This window comes from Ranitomeya imitator, chromosome 2, assembly GCF_032444005.1.
Source record: "Ranitomeya imitator isolate aRanImi1 chromosome 2, aRanImi1.pri, whole genome shotgun sequence".
NCBI classification, from domain to species: Eukaryota; Metazoa; Chordata; class Amphibia; order Anura; family Dendrobatidae; genus Ranitomeya; species Ranitomeya imitator.
The window spans coordinates 633,236,175-633,252,379 of NC_091283.1; the positions used below are offsets into that span (position 1 = coordinate 633,236,175).

The following is a 16,205-nucleotide window of genomic DNA, read 5'->3' on the forward strand; positions in this document are numbered from 1 at the left end:
GCTCACCGCCGAAGCCCACATCAAAGGAGGAGACACAACATGCGCTGTACTAGTACGGCGCATGTCGTGAAGGGGTTAAATAGAAAAATAAACCTCAAATCAGGAATTGCTTTTATGTTTATGTTTTTACCCCAACCACCGTACAGTATATTGTATGTGATGGTTTAAATGTTCAGGTCATTATGATTGCATTGACATTTATGTCGTTATGGGTTATTCCATACTAATTGTGTGCATTTTTGTTTGTTTTTGTTTTTATATATAACCTGCATTTTTAATACCAAAACTTTTTCCCGTTATTTTTTCATTCTTTATATTTCTAGTTTTTTGTTTTTTTAATTTTTCCTTAGCCACACTATAGAACATGAATATTTTACTTTTTGATCGCTGGTTTAAAACGAACGTACTGCAGTGCATTAGACCTGTGAGATCCTGCTTATGGCTAGTAGACCCCAAGACCATTATGTTGCCTGAGGTTGCCATGACAACCATTGCACTCAGTGAGCGTGTTGCAAGGGTGCCAATAGTGTAAAAGACTGAGTTCTCTCTACTAGCCATCTAGATGCCACAGTCTCTATTGCTAGTGGCATCTAAGGGGTTCAAAGGCCATAACTGATGTTAGCACAGATCGGGACCATTGCAGCAGGGTGTTGGATTTAGTCTAAAGCGGATACCCAATCATCTGCTGCCCATCGGTGAGAGCTGTATACATGTTCCTATAAAGGTGAAGCTGAGAAATAAATCCCATTAGTGTTTGCCGTACAAAGCACATATTGGTGGTCATCAAGTCGTTACTTCAAAAGTGCAGCCATAAACTGGCGACAGGTTCTATTTAAGCGGGCTAGCCTGGAATAGGATAGAAGTGTGACTAGGGTTGTAGACAGGGTCAAGTTTGTCATGGTGGCCACAAGCAGAGAGAGTGGATTACATAGCAGGGAGTGTAAACCCCCGTTTTTTTCCCATAATTATAGGCTTTAATCCCTCCTTGCACAGTGCATGCACAGTTACCTACACGGAGCTATGCCGGACATAACTATGAACTCAGATGGTTAACTTTCTGGGTGGGATTGTGTTCTAATGACAACCCCCCAGGGCTGCTACCTTCAAGTACAGGTTGTAAATATTTTTAATATTCTTGCGGGTCAATGTCAGACCATAATGTACCGTAGATTAGGTATCTCCATGCATCATTTCATATTACATATTCACTACTATTAATTTTGAGCACAATCATATTGCACAGTGTGAATTTGGAGGTGGCATAGAAATTGTAGGTTTGTCTAATATTTCTTCCAAGATGCCTATCATTCATCGGCTTGCTTCTTGTGTCACTCGGGTGTGGTATCAAGAAAGAACACACAGGAAGTGTATGCGCTAAAGCGTGAAAAGAAAAAACTCATTTGCAGAGCAGACAGAGGTACAAGCAAGAGGAAACCCACCCTCCACATTAACCAGTAAGTGACTTCCAACATCTATTGTGCCTGCTCTGGTCTCTCATTACCTCCATCTTTCATCTATTTTATTGTCCAGTCCTCGGCCAGCTTCATAACTCTCCATTGATCTCCAGGATCATGAGGACACAGAAAGGAGCTCCAAGCCAAAAGATGCATTCCCCAAATGGCAGCAAGCATTTGGTTGTGACTTTGGGGCTAGGATGAGCATCAGTACTCCAAGAGCTGTATTTTTATTACCTTACGTGATTGAATATAATTATAGGGGCTGGATCACTTTACAGAAAACAGAATGTCCATAAATCCACACAATAAATGATATCATTAAAATATATAGCCTATGGCCCCAATTCATCATTGCTGTTTTTCCAGTTTTCTGGACTCAATTGCTTTTTTTCAGTGGTCTTAGTATATCTACCTTATTCTCTATATATTTTTCACCACTTTTGAAGTTGTCTTTCCTTTTGAAGTGTTTTCTTTTAATATATTTCTTTAACAACTTTGCTTATCCAGATGTTTTAGATAGATTCACAAAATGCCACTTTTACGAAATGTTGCATTTTTTAAAAAGATTTTTTGGGCACATCTCACTCCAGTTCTTGCCTGGAAAAAAAGGTTTCTGTAGGAGTTTTCAATTTTGTGCATTTTTGGAACTTTTGTAATGGTTTTTAGTGCTGAAAAGTCCAAATAAAACTGGCTAAAGACAAAAACAGAGAGCAGTTATTTTGCGCAAAATTCGTCAACTATTTGCGCCATGTTCAAGAGTTTAAATTTAAAAAAAAACCTCATATACATACAAACATAAAAGGCAGCACTCTGTGGCGCCATAGCATGCAAATATGAAATATGAAAATTGAATTGCATTACTGCACTAGAAATATGAAAATTTTGAGAAAGCTTAGCGCATAAATTGGCCAATTCATGTGTACCTGGAAGCCACGGTAAGGCGTTCCTCTTTTCCGAGACCTAATTTATGCACTACCCTTTCTCAATTTTTCATATTTCTATGTTTGGATGTGAAGGTCAGTTTTTTAAAAATTTGTGTTCATTAGCCTTCTGACTGAGCACTCCGCCTTTTAGCCACAGGTGTTTTAATTACAGCAGGACCACTACCCCTCCACAGAGAGAGAGATTTTAGTCTAAGGGAGGATTCACATTAGGTTCCCATTCAGATGAAGACTTTATTCTAAGAGAGGAATAGCAGTGTTAGGTCCTGGAAAAGAGAAAAGCCTTACCGTGGCTTCCAGGTACACATGAATTGGCCAATTTAAGCTTTCTCAATTTCTCATATTTCTAGTGCAGTAATGCAATTCAATTTTCATATTTCATAATTGCATGCTATGGCACTATAGAGTGCTGCCTTTTTTTGTTTGTATGTTCAAGAGTTTGGCACAAAAAAGTCAGCGAATACAAAAAATAAAAATAATCAGTGAATACCACAAGAGGAAAAAAAAGAGAAGTGAATTCAATAAACAGCAAATAATGAATCAGACCCTATTGTATATTTTTTATGTAGAGCAGCTTACAATGTATTCAATCCGATACAAAGTGAACAGATTTCTTCAAACTTCAAATCACAGTTTTGCAATATATACAATATAATATTATGGTATAAATAGCATTACAAATTCATTCTATGGATTGCTACATTTGCAATGAGACCAAATACATAGACTATTTACTATTCTTTTTTTTACCTTTATTCAATAAAAACTGGATTTATGGGGAAGAAAAAGTATTTTGTATTTTATTTGTACTCATAGTAAACTCTTAATAATCAATGATTATAAGGTTGTTACAAAACTTTACCCTAATATACTATATACTTGCAATAACTATTGCACCATGGACTGACTATAATACAGAAAGCCGAATGTTAACTGCATAGAAAGGGAAAACAAGGGTTGAATAGGGGCAAGGAGAGGAAGATATTTCAGGTGTATGATAAATATAGAATTACAACTTTTTAACTTTCTTTATTTTTTACTCTTTTTTTTTTAATGGAAATAAATGCTCTGTTACCCTGGCTAATGTCATACTGGATTGTTGTAGGGTTTTTATATCAGTTTCCATGATAAATAGATTGTTTCTAGAGCTTTAGCAAATACACAAAAATTGCAGCACAAGGGGAGACCTAAAACGTGTCTCCATTTTCTTGACCTAGGGTTTTATAAATATTGGCCCTGATTCATCAAAGCAATTTCACCAATATTCTGGGACAGGGTCTAATTCATGACGACCTGTGCCATTCCTTAAGCTTAGTCAAGAACCGCAGTAAGAATTCTGGATTGGCGCATTTAGGCACATGCTACTTGTCAGATACTCCAGATTAATGAAGAGGCATGTGTCTGACTCCACCATCAAGACTGCGGAGCAAATTGCCGGCCTTGATGAATCAGGGCCATTGATTTGCAGATCAAATCTGGTAATGTGAACTTGCCAGAAATATTTTACACTGGGCATAAAATTGGGACAGAGTTGTCAGCTCCGTGTCACCGACAAGTGCAGGAGGTGCCTTTGATTGCATGCACTAACTCAGTCCAGAAAATGCACCAAAATAGTGTCTGCTTCAATTTTTTCTATGTTCACCATCGATCTGTGCAGAAAATCACTCACATGCACTAGCAGTGGCTATTGGGTTTTGTGCTGTCTGTGTGCACAACGGACCGCACATGAATAGTGCACAGACCAATGGTAAACTGAGAACATGCTCATCTGAACTAGCCCTTAACTACACACTACCTCCTCGCCGAGCAACATTTGACCCCCTCTTTTTACTTGCCATTGGGGGATGTGGTTTCCAAACTAATCATCAAGAAGGAAATAAATTGTGTCTGTGTTGTATCTTGAACAGAAAAATACAAAGAAATACTATCCATGTGCATGATTTACTAAGAGACTTCAATGACTCAACCCAGGTTAGGGGATTTGGTATTTTGTGGAGTACACATTGGTTCTGGATTTTGCCACCCAAATGAAAAGGACCATGTAGTTCCTTTGGACAGGGGGAGTCTGCAACCAAATGGTCAGCCTCCATGGTACATAGACCCGTAGTATCAGTACTATTTACATAGTCAAAATAACTTCCGTTTGGCAGCTTGTGTCTTGAGACCTCTTTGCTAAATTAAAAAGACAGTGCTAAGATTTGTAAGATTTATTTGAGAACATCACTAGAGATGCTACTTTTATAGAATTATGATTACTAATTTTTTTTATACCCCATCCCTTTTACAGTTCATCCATGGGAGAAAATTAGAATTGTTGGTAGGTATGTTTTCATCCTAGCCATTGGTGGAGGTCTTATTTCTCAGACCCCTCTCCCCAAGCCTTAGGACACAGACATGAACATTAGATTGTTGAACTAGATTGGACAATGTGATGGCTGTACAATCATGTCTAATAATGTTGTCACTCCTGAAATTGTTCCAGAAAATGAAGCAATTCTCCCAGAAAATTATTGCAATTACACATGTTTATTTCCTTTCTTCACATTAGAACAACACACAAAAAAAAAACCGGAGAAAATAAAGGCAAATTTGACATAATTTCACACACAAACCCCCCAAAATGGGCCGGACAAAATTGTTGGCACCTTTCCAAAATTGTGGATAAAGAATTTTGCTTCAAACATTTGATGCTCATTCAAACTCACCGGTGGCAAGTAACATGTGTGGGCAATATGAAAATCACACCTGAAACCAGATAGACATTGTGTGTCTGTGTGTGCCATGACTGTATGCTGTCTGGACCCATATTCTCCATAGAGAAAGGTTCCACTTATCAGAAATTTACTGCCCATCTATGGTGTGGAACCATCCAAAATAATACCTAGGAGAGTGTGGGAGCAAGGCTGAGATCAACATTTATTAGTAGTACATGTATAGTATGTGGCATATATCTGTAAACCATGCTGACACGGATGCTGCTCAGCCTCACAGCGCCCCTTGCAGCTGCTTGATAGACAAGCGGGTCTAGATTGTAAGCTGCGTGCGTCTTCCTGTTTTTGCAGTGTATATTATGGTTTTCCAACCACAAACCTCAAAGCCTTCACCTCATATTTCGTGTTGGTAGGAAATATTCAGCAGTTCTGTTTTCTGTGGTCTCTATGTCTTGTGTATTATTTGCAAGACTCTATTCTGATGTACTATAAACATTAGTTATTGCAAGACAGAAGTATTCAAAGATTGATACCTTTATTGGCTAACCGGAAATTATGTTTGCAAGTTTTCAGAGCACAGAGGCTCCTTCTTCAGGCAGGTTTACAAATGAATTACTGAGACAAGAGCGCAACAATTAAGAGATGTAACCACAGGACGTTTGCGCATGGGAAGGATGGGCTAATGCCTCCAAAAAAAAAAGCCAAGGTTCCAAAATGAAGGTTTTTGTTACAAATGGAGAGGTGGTGGGAGTGATGGCTTAGTGATCTGCAGTCTGTGTGGTACATGTGTGAACTGTGTCCATTTAAAGAGTCATAAATCCAGGTGTTTGTTTTAGACCAGAACATCCTTATCAGCTTGAATTCCTAGATTTTTCTGTTATCCGTGAGAAGCCTGAGAACTATGGGTCCTTCGAGACATTGTTCAGAAGAGCAGCATACTTTGAATAAAAAGTTGATTGGAAAGGCTAACACTTATAAAGAAGTGCAGACAATGAGAGGCTGTTCATCTAAGATGATCTACAATGCTTTAAAATGGAAAGCCAAACCAGAAAGACGTGGAAGAAAACGGAAGACTACCATTCAAATGGATGGAAGAATAGCCAGAATGGCCAAGGCTCAGCCAATGATCAGCTCCCAGGATTTTCAAAGACAGTCTCAAGTTACCTGTGAGGACTGTCAGAAGACGCCTGTGTGAAGCTAATTTCTTAGCAAGAAGTTCCCGCAAATTTCCACTGTTTAAAAAATGACATGTACTGAAGCGGATAGAATTTGCAAAAGGACATATCAACCGGCCTAAAGAGAAACGGAGAAACATTTTGTGGACTGATGAAAGTAAAATTGCTATTTTTGGGTCCAAGGGCTGCAGACAAGTCATCAGACGACCCCTAAACTCTGCATTTATGCCACAATATACTATGAAGACAGTGAAGCATGGTGGTGCAAGCATCAGGATATGGGCATGTTTCTCTTACTATGGTTCCAGACCTATTTACCTCATACCAGGGATCGTGGACCAGTTTGCATATATTAAAATACTTGAAGAGGTCATGTTGCCTTACACTGAAGAGGATATGCCCTTGAAATGGCTGTTTCATCAAGATAACTACCCTAAATACACCAGTAAACGAGCAAAATCTTGGTTCCAGTCCAACAAAATTGAGGTTATGGAGTGGGCAGCCCAATCTCCAGACTTTAGTCCAGGTACGGACTTGGGATGAAATTCAGCCCTGGCATTTGAAATCACATAGGCCCATGGTGTCCCCATCCCCAAGAACCAGATGGGATATATCACTAATATTACTCTGGATGGAGGAAAGGAAGATTTACTACAAGACTAATATTTCTAATTATACCACGGCATGCTGAGGTAAGTGATAGAGTGACCGGCTTTGTGCTCCGTCACAACTGTTAACAGTAGGGGTATCTTGAGAACATTGATTCTGTTAACAACGTAGCAGACAAGGCAGCCCAAGACCAGACCGGCCCTTCTGGCATTTGCCAGAATTGCCAAATGGCCAGCCCAATCTCCAGACCTTAGTCCAATAGAACACTTGTGGGGTGACATTAAAAATGCCGTTTCTGAGGCAAAGCCAACAACTGCCAAAAAATTGTGGGATGAATCCAAGCATCCTGGGCTGGAATAACAGTTGACAGGTGCCAGAAGTTGGCCGACTCTATGCAACATAGTTGTGAAGAAGTTCTAAAAAAAAAACTGTGGGTATACAACTAAATATTAGGTTAGTGATTCATTGGAATCCACAAAAAAAGTATATATTGTGAGTTTGTAAAGAAAAATGCAGACACTGCAATTTTTTAGGACAGCCCGATATTCATTTATTGTTATTGTCTGTAAAGTAGTTAAAAATTATATACATTGCTCTTTTAAATTTGAAAACATTGTGCAATGTTCCCAATGCTGGAAATAAAAACTAGTATAAAGAATTTGTGATTAACTCATGTTTTTTATCACACTACTGTAGGTACCTGTGTACTAATGTGTAAGTAGAACTGCTTAAATGATCACATGACATCAGTCAGGTATAAAGAGCAAAGAACGGTGTTATCATCTTATCGTTGTATTAAGAGTAGACTTTTTTATGTATGCTTTGTCTGCTACACATTGTGCTAATGCCAGTTTGATATTTTTAGGATAGAAAGAATCCAAGAAGGTGAACTGCCGAGACCTGGTAATGGAAAACAGGATCAGAACTTTGGTAAGAACCAGAGCCCAGTAGCCGAAAAGTACACAGAAGTCATAGGGCCCTACAATCCGATATTTTCTACACTCGTATAATTAATATATCTTTGTTATATAAATTATATCATTCTGAATGCACGCAGCTACCTCTAGGGCAGTGGCCCCCAAACCTTTCTTACCTTGACAGCCACATTCAACCTTGAAAGATGCTCACAAGCCCCCTTATATGCAAAGAAATTGTAGAAGCCCCCTGTCTGCATCTTTGAAGGTTATAATTTTCCAAGTACCCCCTTGTTAAACAATGCTGTAAATCCCCCTTATAAAATAATAATGCCCCAAGTACTCCCTTATAATTTAATAATGGCTCAAACTTCCCTTTTAAAGTGCTTACGCTCTGACTGCCCGATAAAAAGTATTGTCACAAGTACCTTCTTTAAAATGAATAATGCTGTGATTGACCTCTTGTAGTAATAACTACTGTATTTTCTGGCGTATAAGACTACTTTTTAACCCCTGAAAATCTTCTCAAAAGTCGGGTGTCGTCTTATATGCCAGGTGTCGTCTTATAGGGCAGATGCGGAGTAATCTGCGGTCGCCGCATATTGTGGGGGGGAGCGGTCCCAATGACGAGGTGAGGGGGCGCCTCACCGGTAAGGTGTACGTGAAGCAGAGGCAGAGAAGGAGATAACAGGATACAAGGGCGAGCCAGATGAGTGAAAGAGGAGTGTTTTTCTAGGCACAGCACCGCTCTCTCTCTTTTTTGCATAACCCTGGCATCCCAGACGCTGACAGTTTGCTTCACTTACACCTTCCTGGTGAGGCGCTCCCTCACCTCATCATCGGGACCACTCCCCTCCACTATATACGTCGACCGCAGATTGCTCCGCACCCACCCTATAAGACGACACCCGGCATATAAGAAAACCCCCGACTTTTGAGAAGATTTTATATTTTAACTGGAAAAGTTGGGGGTCGTCTTATACGCCGGAAAATACGGTAGATGGAGGCCCGATACTATTGCATCAGGAGGGTGGTAATGTCACGATGGGGGCAGGCTTTGCAGCGTTGGGAATCTCTCCCCCCATGTGCTCACCCACCTATCTACGCTCTCTTTCCTCATGTGCTGACTTCTCCCATCTGTGCTCTCTTCTTTGACCTGTCTACCCCATGTGCTATCCCTCCGTCTCTCTTCTTCCTGTGCTGTGTTCTCCTGCTGTGATGTCATTATTGTCTTTGAGGGGAGATCGCAGAGGATACATTTTGTGAGGTAAAATATTGTTTAAAAACAGTCAGTAAAATATTTTACCTGACAAAAGAAATCCTCTTTGATCCCCTGCTGTAATGTCAGTATTGTCTTTTGCTTCCTCCCCTGCCAAGGAGATGTGGTATTCTCCATTCACGGCCAGACACAGACAATTATTAAAATGAACTTTTGCTCGTGGGAAAACCCCTTTGTGACCGGCTTCCTCTGCTGCCGGGACCAGACAAATGATTCACTGCGCCTGCGTGGAATTCGCACAGGTGCAGTAAATCAGACCGCCGCCATCTTTTTGCTAACAGATAGCGGCAACCACATTAAAACTGTGCATGCTCTCCTCCTGTACAAAGATGGCGGCAGTCAGTGAATTATGCGGCTGATCCCGGCAGTGGCGTGTTCGCCAGAAGAGGAAGAGGCTGTGTACGGCGTATACAGTGTATGTGTGTGTGGTGCGTACGTTGTATACAGCGTGTGTGTGTGGTGCGTATGGCTTATAGTGTGTGTGTGTTTACAGAGTGTGTGGTGCAACGGTGTTCCGCTGGTAGTACCGTGCAAGAGGCTGGTATCACCAGCACTTTCCACATTGAGACACCCAACACTTGGGAGTCCCAATATGGAGGTCGGTGAACTTCCGCCGCTTGGAATTCCGCTTGGAATTTTGGGATCTGGACACATCTGGATGAAACAGGATGTGAAGACATTACAAGGCAAGTATATATTAAGATTCCCCCAAAACCCTGATAAAAAGCAATGTTGCCTTGAGTGCTACTTATAAAGTAATAATGCCCCCTTAAAAAGAAATAATGCCCGAGTGCTTGTATAACAAGTATTAATTGAGGGCCCTTACTCTAGGGAAAGCTAACTTAGTACGTATTCATACAGTTAGAATATATATGCACATATTGTCATGACTTTTTAAAATTGTATTATGTTTTTTTGTGGGATGAGTTGTAGTCTTCAATATCACCATTAATTTTACCATCTAATCAAATGGAAAGCAGGAAAAAATCCAAGTGTAGCACAACGATTGTTTTGTTTATATGAGGTTCATTGTGTGGTAAAAAGGCCTGGACACAAAAAAATGGAAGTCACTTGATGCCTGCCTTTCTTGATAAATGTATTACAGGTGTAAGTTGGAGGTATGTATCATGGAAGTGGTTGTCCTCTGTGATGTAAGCCTTTAGTAATGCTCTAGTGCACATAGTAATGAGGCTTATTTTGTGCATCTGGGTCAGGTTTAATAATAATCTTTATTTTTATATAGCGCTAACATATTCCGCAGCGCTTTACATTTTTTGCACACATTATCATCACTGTCCCCGATGGGGCTCACATTCTAAATTCCCTATCAGTATGTCTTTGGAATGTGGGAGGAAACCGGAGTGCCCGGAGGAAACCCACGCAAACACGGAGAGAACATACAAACTCTTTGCAGATGTTGTCCTTGGCGGGGTTTGAACCCAGGACTCCAGCGCTGCAAGGCTGCTGTGCTAACCACTGTGCCACTGCGAGATGTGTGGGTCTGGCTGCCCACATACCCCACCTCTGGGTGTGGTTCACATGTTAAAATGCAGTCGGTTTGTATGACACATGATCTGTGTGTGTGGAGGTAAGAAGGCCTCCTGTGTGAGGTCTTCAGACTGAGCCTGTATACTAGATGCTGTTCAGCCTGTGTGTCCTGGACTATCTCTAAAGAGACTTTGTTGGAACTGCTTACTTTGTTTTGCCTGCACTGAAAGGCAGTTTGTTTTCCTTTGCTTGCGGCATGGCTTATGAAGCACCAATAAAACCAGCCTGGACATTTTAAATGGAAACGGTTCCTGTGTTACCTCACCACGCACCCAAGTGAGCAGTATTCCCACACAGGTTATGTATACTAGAGTCTGCGATGGACTTTCTACCAAGTAATTAATTTGACGACATGTGGAGTGCAGAAGGAATTTTTCCCCTAATATTGGGCAACTTATCTGCCTCATGGGCTTTTTGTCGCTCTGGATCAACATGTTGGTTTATAGGTTGAACTTAATTGACTTGTGTCTTCATCAAGTTTAACCCCTTAACCTACTTGGGTTTTTATGTTTTTGAGTTTTCGTTTTTTGCTCCCCTTTTCCCAGAGATATAACTTTTATATTTTTCCATCAATATGACCATGTTAGGGCTTGTTTTTTGCAGGACATGTTGTACTTTTGAACAACACCATTGGCTTTACCATATAGTGGACTGGAAATCGGGAAAAAAATTCAAAGAGTGGTGAAATTTAAAAAAAAAAAAAAAAAAAAAAAGCACAATTATTTATTGTTTGGGTTTTTTTTGCCATGTTCACAAAATGCTAAAACTGACCTACAATTATGATTCTCCAGTTCATTATGAGTTTATAGACACCAAACATGTATAGGTTCTTTTTTTAATTTACGTGGTGGAAAAAAATCCAAAAGTCTAAAAAATAAAATAAAAAATAAGTTGCCATTTTCCGAGACCTGTAGCATCTCCATTTTTCGTGATCTGGGGCTGGGTGAGGGCTTATTTTTTGCATGCCAAGCTGACAGTTTTATTGATACCATTTTGGTGTGGATATGATCTTTTCAGCCCCCATTATTGCATTTTAATGCAATGTTGTGGCAAAAAAAAAAATTAAAAAAAAGAATTCTGGCATTTTGATTTTTCTCTCATTATACAGTTTACCTATCGGATTATTTTTATATATTGATAAATCGGACATTTCTGAACCGGCGATTATCAAATGTGTATTTGAAAAAAAATTGTTTTATTTTGAATGGGGCATTTAAACTTTTATATCTTAATACTTAAAAAAAAAAACGTCTAGCTTTGTTCTTGCGTCAATCATCTCCATAAAAAACTAGAAACTGCAATCTTCTGATCGCTTGTGCTAAAATGCTCATCAGCTATGAGTGCCGGCCACTGGCCAGTGCTCAGAGTTATCCGGCAATGACAACCACAGGGGTCTCCTGCAGCCCCCAGGTTGTCATGCCCACCCATCAGCAACCTGCAGTTATATGACATGGGCGCCGATGAGGGGAGGGGGGTTTGTGATGTGCTTCCGGCACGGGCATGTTAAATGCTGCTGTCAGAGATTAACAGCGGCATTTAACATGTTAACAGCTGAGGGTGGATCACAATTCCACCTGCGGATGTTAGGGGCACATGTCAGCTGATCAAATCAGCTGACATGTGCCACAAAATCTGGCATATCAGGCATCCTCCTCATAGGAGGAGGCTGCAGAAAACAATGGGAGAAAACTATGGACGTACCTATACGTCCAAGATTCTAAAGCGGTTAAAACTATGGGCCCGATTTATCAAGGCCAGTATTCTGGCGTGAAAGCTTTGAAGTCACAAAATTTAGGTGCAACTCAAGAGTTTTGCCAGAATTTTGCACTTTGTTTTTTTTTTTACACCAGTTACTCTCCGCTCTGAAAAAAAAGGGCAGAGCTTAGGCAAAATTCAGGCATGGTGGGGGTAGGACACTACAGCTCATCTAATTCAGGATCAGCTGTGGCATTCCCTATGCCAGAAATGTCACTCCAATATCAAACTGGAGTTAGATTTCTGGTGTGGCGGAAGGAGGCACAAGACACTTGTCAGACACTCCAGGATCATGAAGAGGCATGCTCATTTTCGTGAATAAGAAGTGTCTGACTCCAGCACACCCCTTCATCAAGAATGGCATGAATGAATTGGGCCCTATGACTCTTGAAAGGAGGGGAGGAAAAAAGGAAAGCGCAAAAAAAAAAAAAAAAAGAAAAAGATTGGCTGTGACGAGAAAGTATTAATGCATTCCATTATTCTAATTGCCTTAGCAGCAGTTGTCTGGCACTGGTCACTAAAAATTGAATATATATTAGTATAAACCACACATGTGGTATCGCTGCGTCCAGAAAGGTCCATTCTATCAACATATAAAATTAAGTAATTATGCTGAAAACACCATTGAGATTTTTCAGTCCCTGCAGAAACATTAAAAAACAAAAGAAGCGATCAATGCACAGTATCTACCTCAAAATTATATAAATGAAAACACCAGCTCGCAGTGTGATATACAAGCCCAACACAACTCTGCTGATGGTTATAGAATACAAGTTACAAGTATCAGAAAATGGCAACACAAAACAATTTTTTGAACAAAATTCAGAATTTATGCCAATAAAAAAGTAAAAAAACAAACCAACTACGCACGTTTATTATCTCCGTAATTATACTGACCTGGAGATTCATGTTTCTAAGTAATTTTTAGTGTACAATCAACGCTGTAAAAATATAACCCAAAAACATGGCAAAATTGTGTGTGTGTGTGTGTGTGTGTGTGTGTGTGTGTATGTGTGTGTGTGTGTGTGTGTGTGTGTGTGTGGGGGGGGGGTCACCATTATACTTACACTGGATTTTTTTTGCCCCAATTCTCCCTTGTTCTATATTGTAAAATGAATGGGAGAGGAAAAATTAAAATGCAAAAAATGAAAATTGGGAAGGGGTCAATAACTACGCTGTTTCCTATGAATAGTGGTTAAACCAACGACACAATCACCATTCAAATACCTCTCATACCTGCTCATTTTGCTTCTTGAAGGTTTTGTATGCTTTATGGCCAATGTGAACATGCGTTTATGGGTTGCATGTATACCTACTTAATCCAAGCTCAATTTTTGTGTTTTTACTTCTCATTCAATGTACAAACCTTTTATGTTTATTTTACTTTTATAATGCTTTACACCTCTACCCTTTAAAACGAACCTGTGCAGCCAGTCAACTGACGGGGTCATGGGATTAAAAGGGTTGGAATTGTTAAATTATAGTCCGGCTAATTTAGATACAATAAATTAATGTTACATTTCTCTACTAGGGGACTCTCTTAATAGGATCTTGGCTCAGTTTGCTGCCGGTTACACAAGCTTCACCCTCTGATGGTTCCAGTGACAGCACGCTGACTGTGGTCTTCCTGCTACTATTGCTCATCCTGCTCTGTGTGGCGCTCATCCTGGCGTGGAAAAAACTCATTCACACGGAAGGGGGAGAAGACTACCATCCACAAGAGCTGTGGGGAAGAGCACAGGAGTTCATGCAAAATGCTAAGACTAGGTGGACTCCGGGAGAGCAAGAAGAGGAAAGCACGGTAGAAGACAACCAGGATGAAGAAGATGTAGAACTAAAGGATGAAGAGCCGGATATTACAGCTTTATAATATTAAACTCCTTGTTATACAGTGAAAACGTGGAGGTCCCATTATTAACTTTGTCGATTCCCATAAAAACATACATTGTTATGATGAATGTACCCTACCAATTTATACTCCTCAACACTGCAGTTACAACACCAAGGCGGAAACGTTGTGGAATTATGATCATAAGATGGATAGACATGTTACTGATATGCAGATCATGAAAAAAGAACGGAAACAAAGTTTTCAAAACATCTCAAATTATTCCATTCCGAGTATGAACACCATGTGCAGAATTCCCAGCAATTACACACCAATGAGTTCTTAATAGTTGTCTGAGGAATGTTCTGCCATGCTGAATGCACCTGTGCAAATCAAGAGCCGCTGCTGGCAGCTCCCTTTGCAATTGCCGACCAATGACGACCCAGATGTGTGCACTGGGAGTCAAATCCGGAGACGCTGAAAGCCATGTAGGCTACACAGGCTGCTCAGAGTAGCACAAGCAACATGCAGTCTGGCTTGTTGTATTGAAAAGCAGTTCACTTTAGACAAATTCCACGACATTTCCTTCTTGCTGATGCAATTTCAGTGTTGAAGAGTAGTGTGCATATTATATTGTATTTTTTGGGGGGCCGTATTGGGTCATTTCAAGGGGTTGTCCTGTTGGAAAATCTTGCACCCTGGGCGTAATTTTGCATAAAAAGAAACAACCCAACTGTGCTTTACTCACAGTCACTGGTGATGCTCAGGTATCTGCTATCGGTTGTGGCATTAACATTATCTCAACAGTCAGTCAATGAGATCAGAGGCTCTGGGGGAGGTGTTCCATCTACATGAGCAGAGCCTCTAAGCTCAGGTTGCCCACCGCACTGTTAATGTGGTGTTAGTACCGCAGCCAATACCAGACACTAGGAACAGTGACGGAGGCTCAGCCCTGGAGTCGGAGATGGCGAATAAAGCATTTCTTTCCCCTTTTAAGTAAACTGTGCCTAGGGAACAAAATGTTTAGAAAGGAGTCAATCCTTTTAACTATTGGGGAACTACATACAGTGATGGTATCATCGAGAGACACGATTCCTATGGGCAACATGACATAACGGGCTACTCTCACCATGCAATTATTTGTTATAGGGGACCGGGGCATTATTTTAACACAAATGTTTAACCCCATACCTGATGTCCTGGACAAAGCCAAACCTTTCTTTCAGGAATGCTCTCTTGCTGCAATATTTAGGACATAAGTTACAGTTTCTAGTGTAACACCGTGCGTATAGAAATACACACCCTATGGAATATGCCAAGGGCAAAAATAGCTCAGATTCAGTTGACAAGAGTATTCAAAACCAACATTAACTTATAGAGCCCTTTCTGGTCTTACACAGATCAGTTATGAGAATACTCCAAACTACCAATGCCTGTTACTCCTATAGTCTTTTGGGGTCTTTCCCCCCTTCCCCAATTAACCATACAGACTGATACATCCTTCTCTCCTCTGCTCTATTAATGTAGTGCTTGTGGCATAAAGCATGTAAATGCGGAGTCTTTACATTTCTAGGCTTGTATTATACATGTACAAGAAATAAAAATCATCATGGAGAATTTGGGGATTTGTCACTTTTTTCAAATAAATTAAGAAAATGTTCCTTGTAGAAGCACGGCTTCTGAGCAAATAGGGTTGGCTTCTCTACCGAGCCCAATGCGCTTTTCCTCTGTAAAATAGACGTGGTTGATATCAGGTACAATGGTCATTACACAGGTGATCTAGTTCAGCTAGCGGGTTCCTGTAGGCTTTACCATAAGATACAGCTCGGTGATCCTGCTTGGGATGGTGTTCCTGCTCCTTTGTTACAGAAATTGCAACATAAGATCAAAAGACCTCACCAGAGTGATCATGATTAATGGATTTCCCATATTACACCTCACAACCTGTATATTCTAACACTAAAAATGCAAAATTCACACATCTTTAC

The 16,205-nt window shown here is 40.3% G+C and overlaps 1 protein-coding gene across 1 annotated transcript; it reads left to right on the top strand.

Annotated features, from left to right (window-relative positions):
• The first annotated feature begins 1,321 nt into the window (after nucleotides 1–1,321).
• PTPRCAP (protein tyrosine phosphatase receptor type C associated protein) lies at nucleotides 1,322–15,834 on the top strand. The gene is made up of 3 exons (XM_069752639.1): nucleotides 1,322–1,454; nucleotides 7,759–7,823; nucleotides 13,921–15,834. Exons 2-3 carry the CDS (start codon nucleotides 7,800–7,802, stop codon nucleotides 14,257–14,259), a joined length of 363 nt encoding a protein of 120 aa, XP_069608740.1. The 5' UTR covers nucleotides 1,322–1,454; nucleotides 7,759–7,799; the 3' UTR covers nucleotides 14,260–15,834.
• Nucleotides 15,835–16,205: the final 371 nt, after the last annotated feature.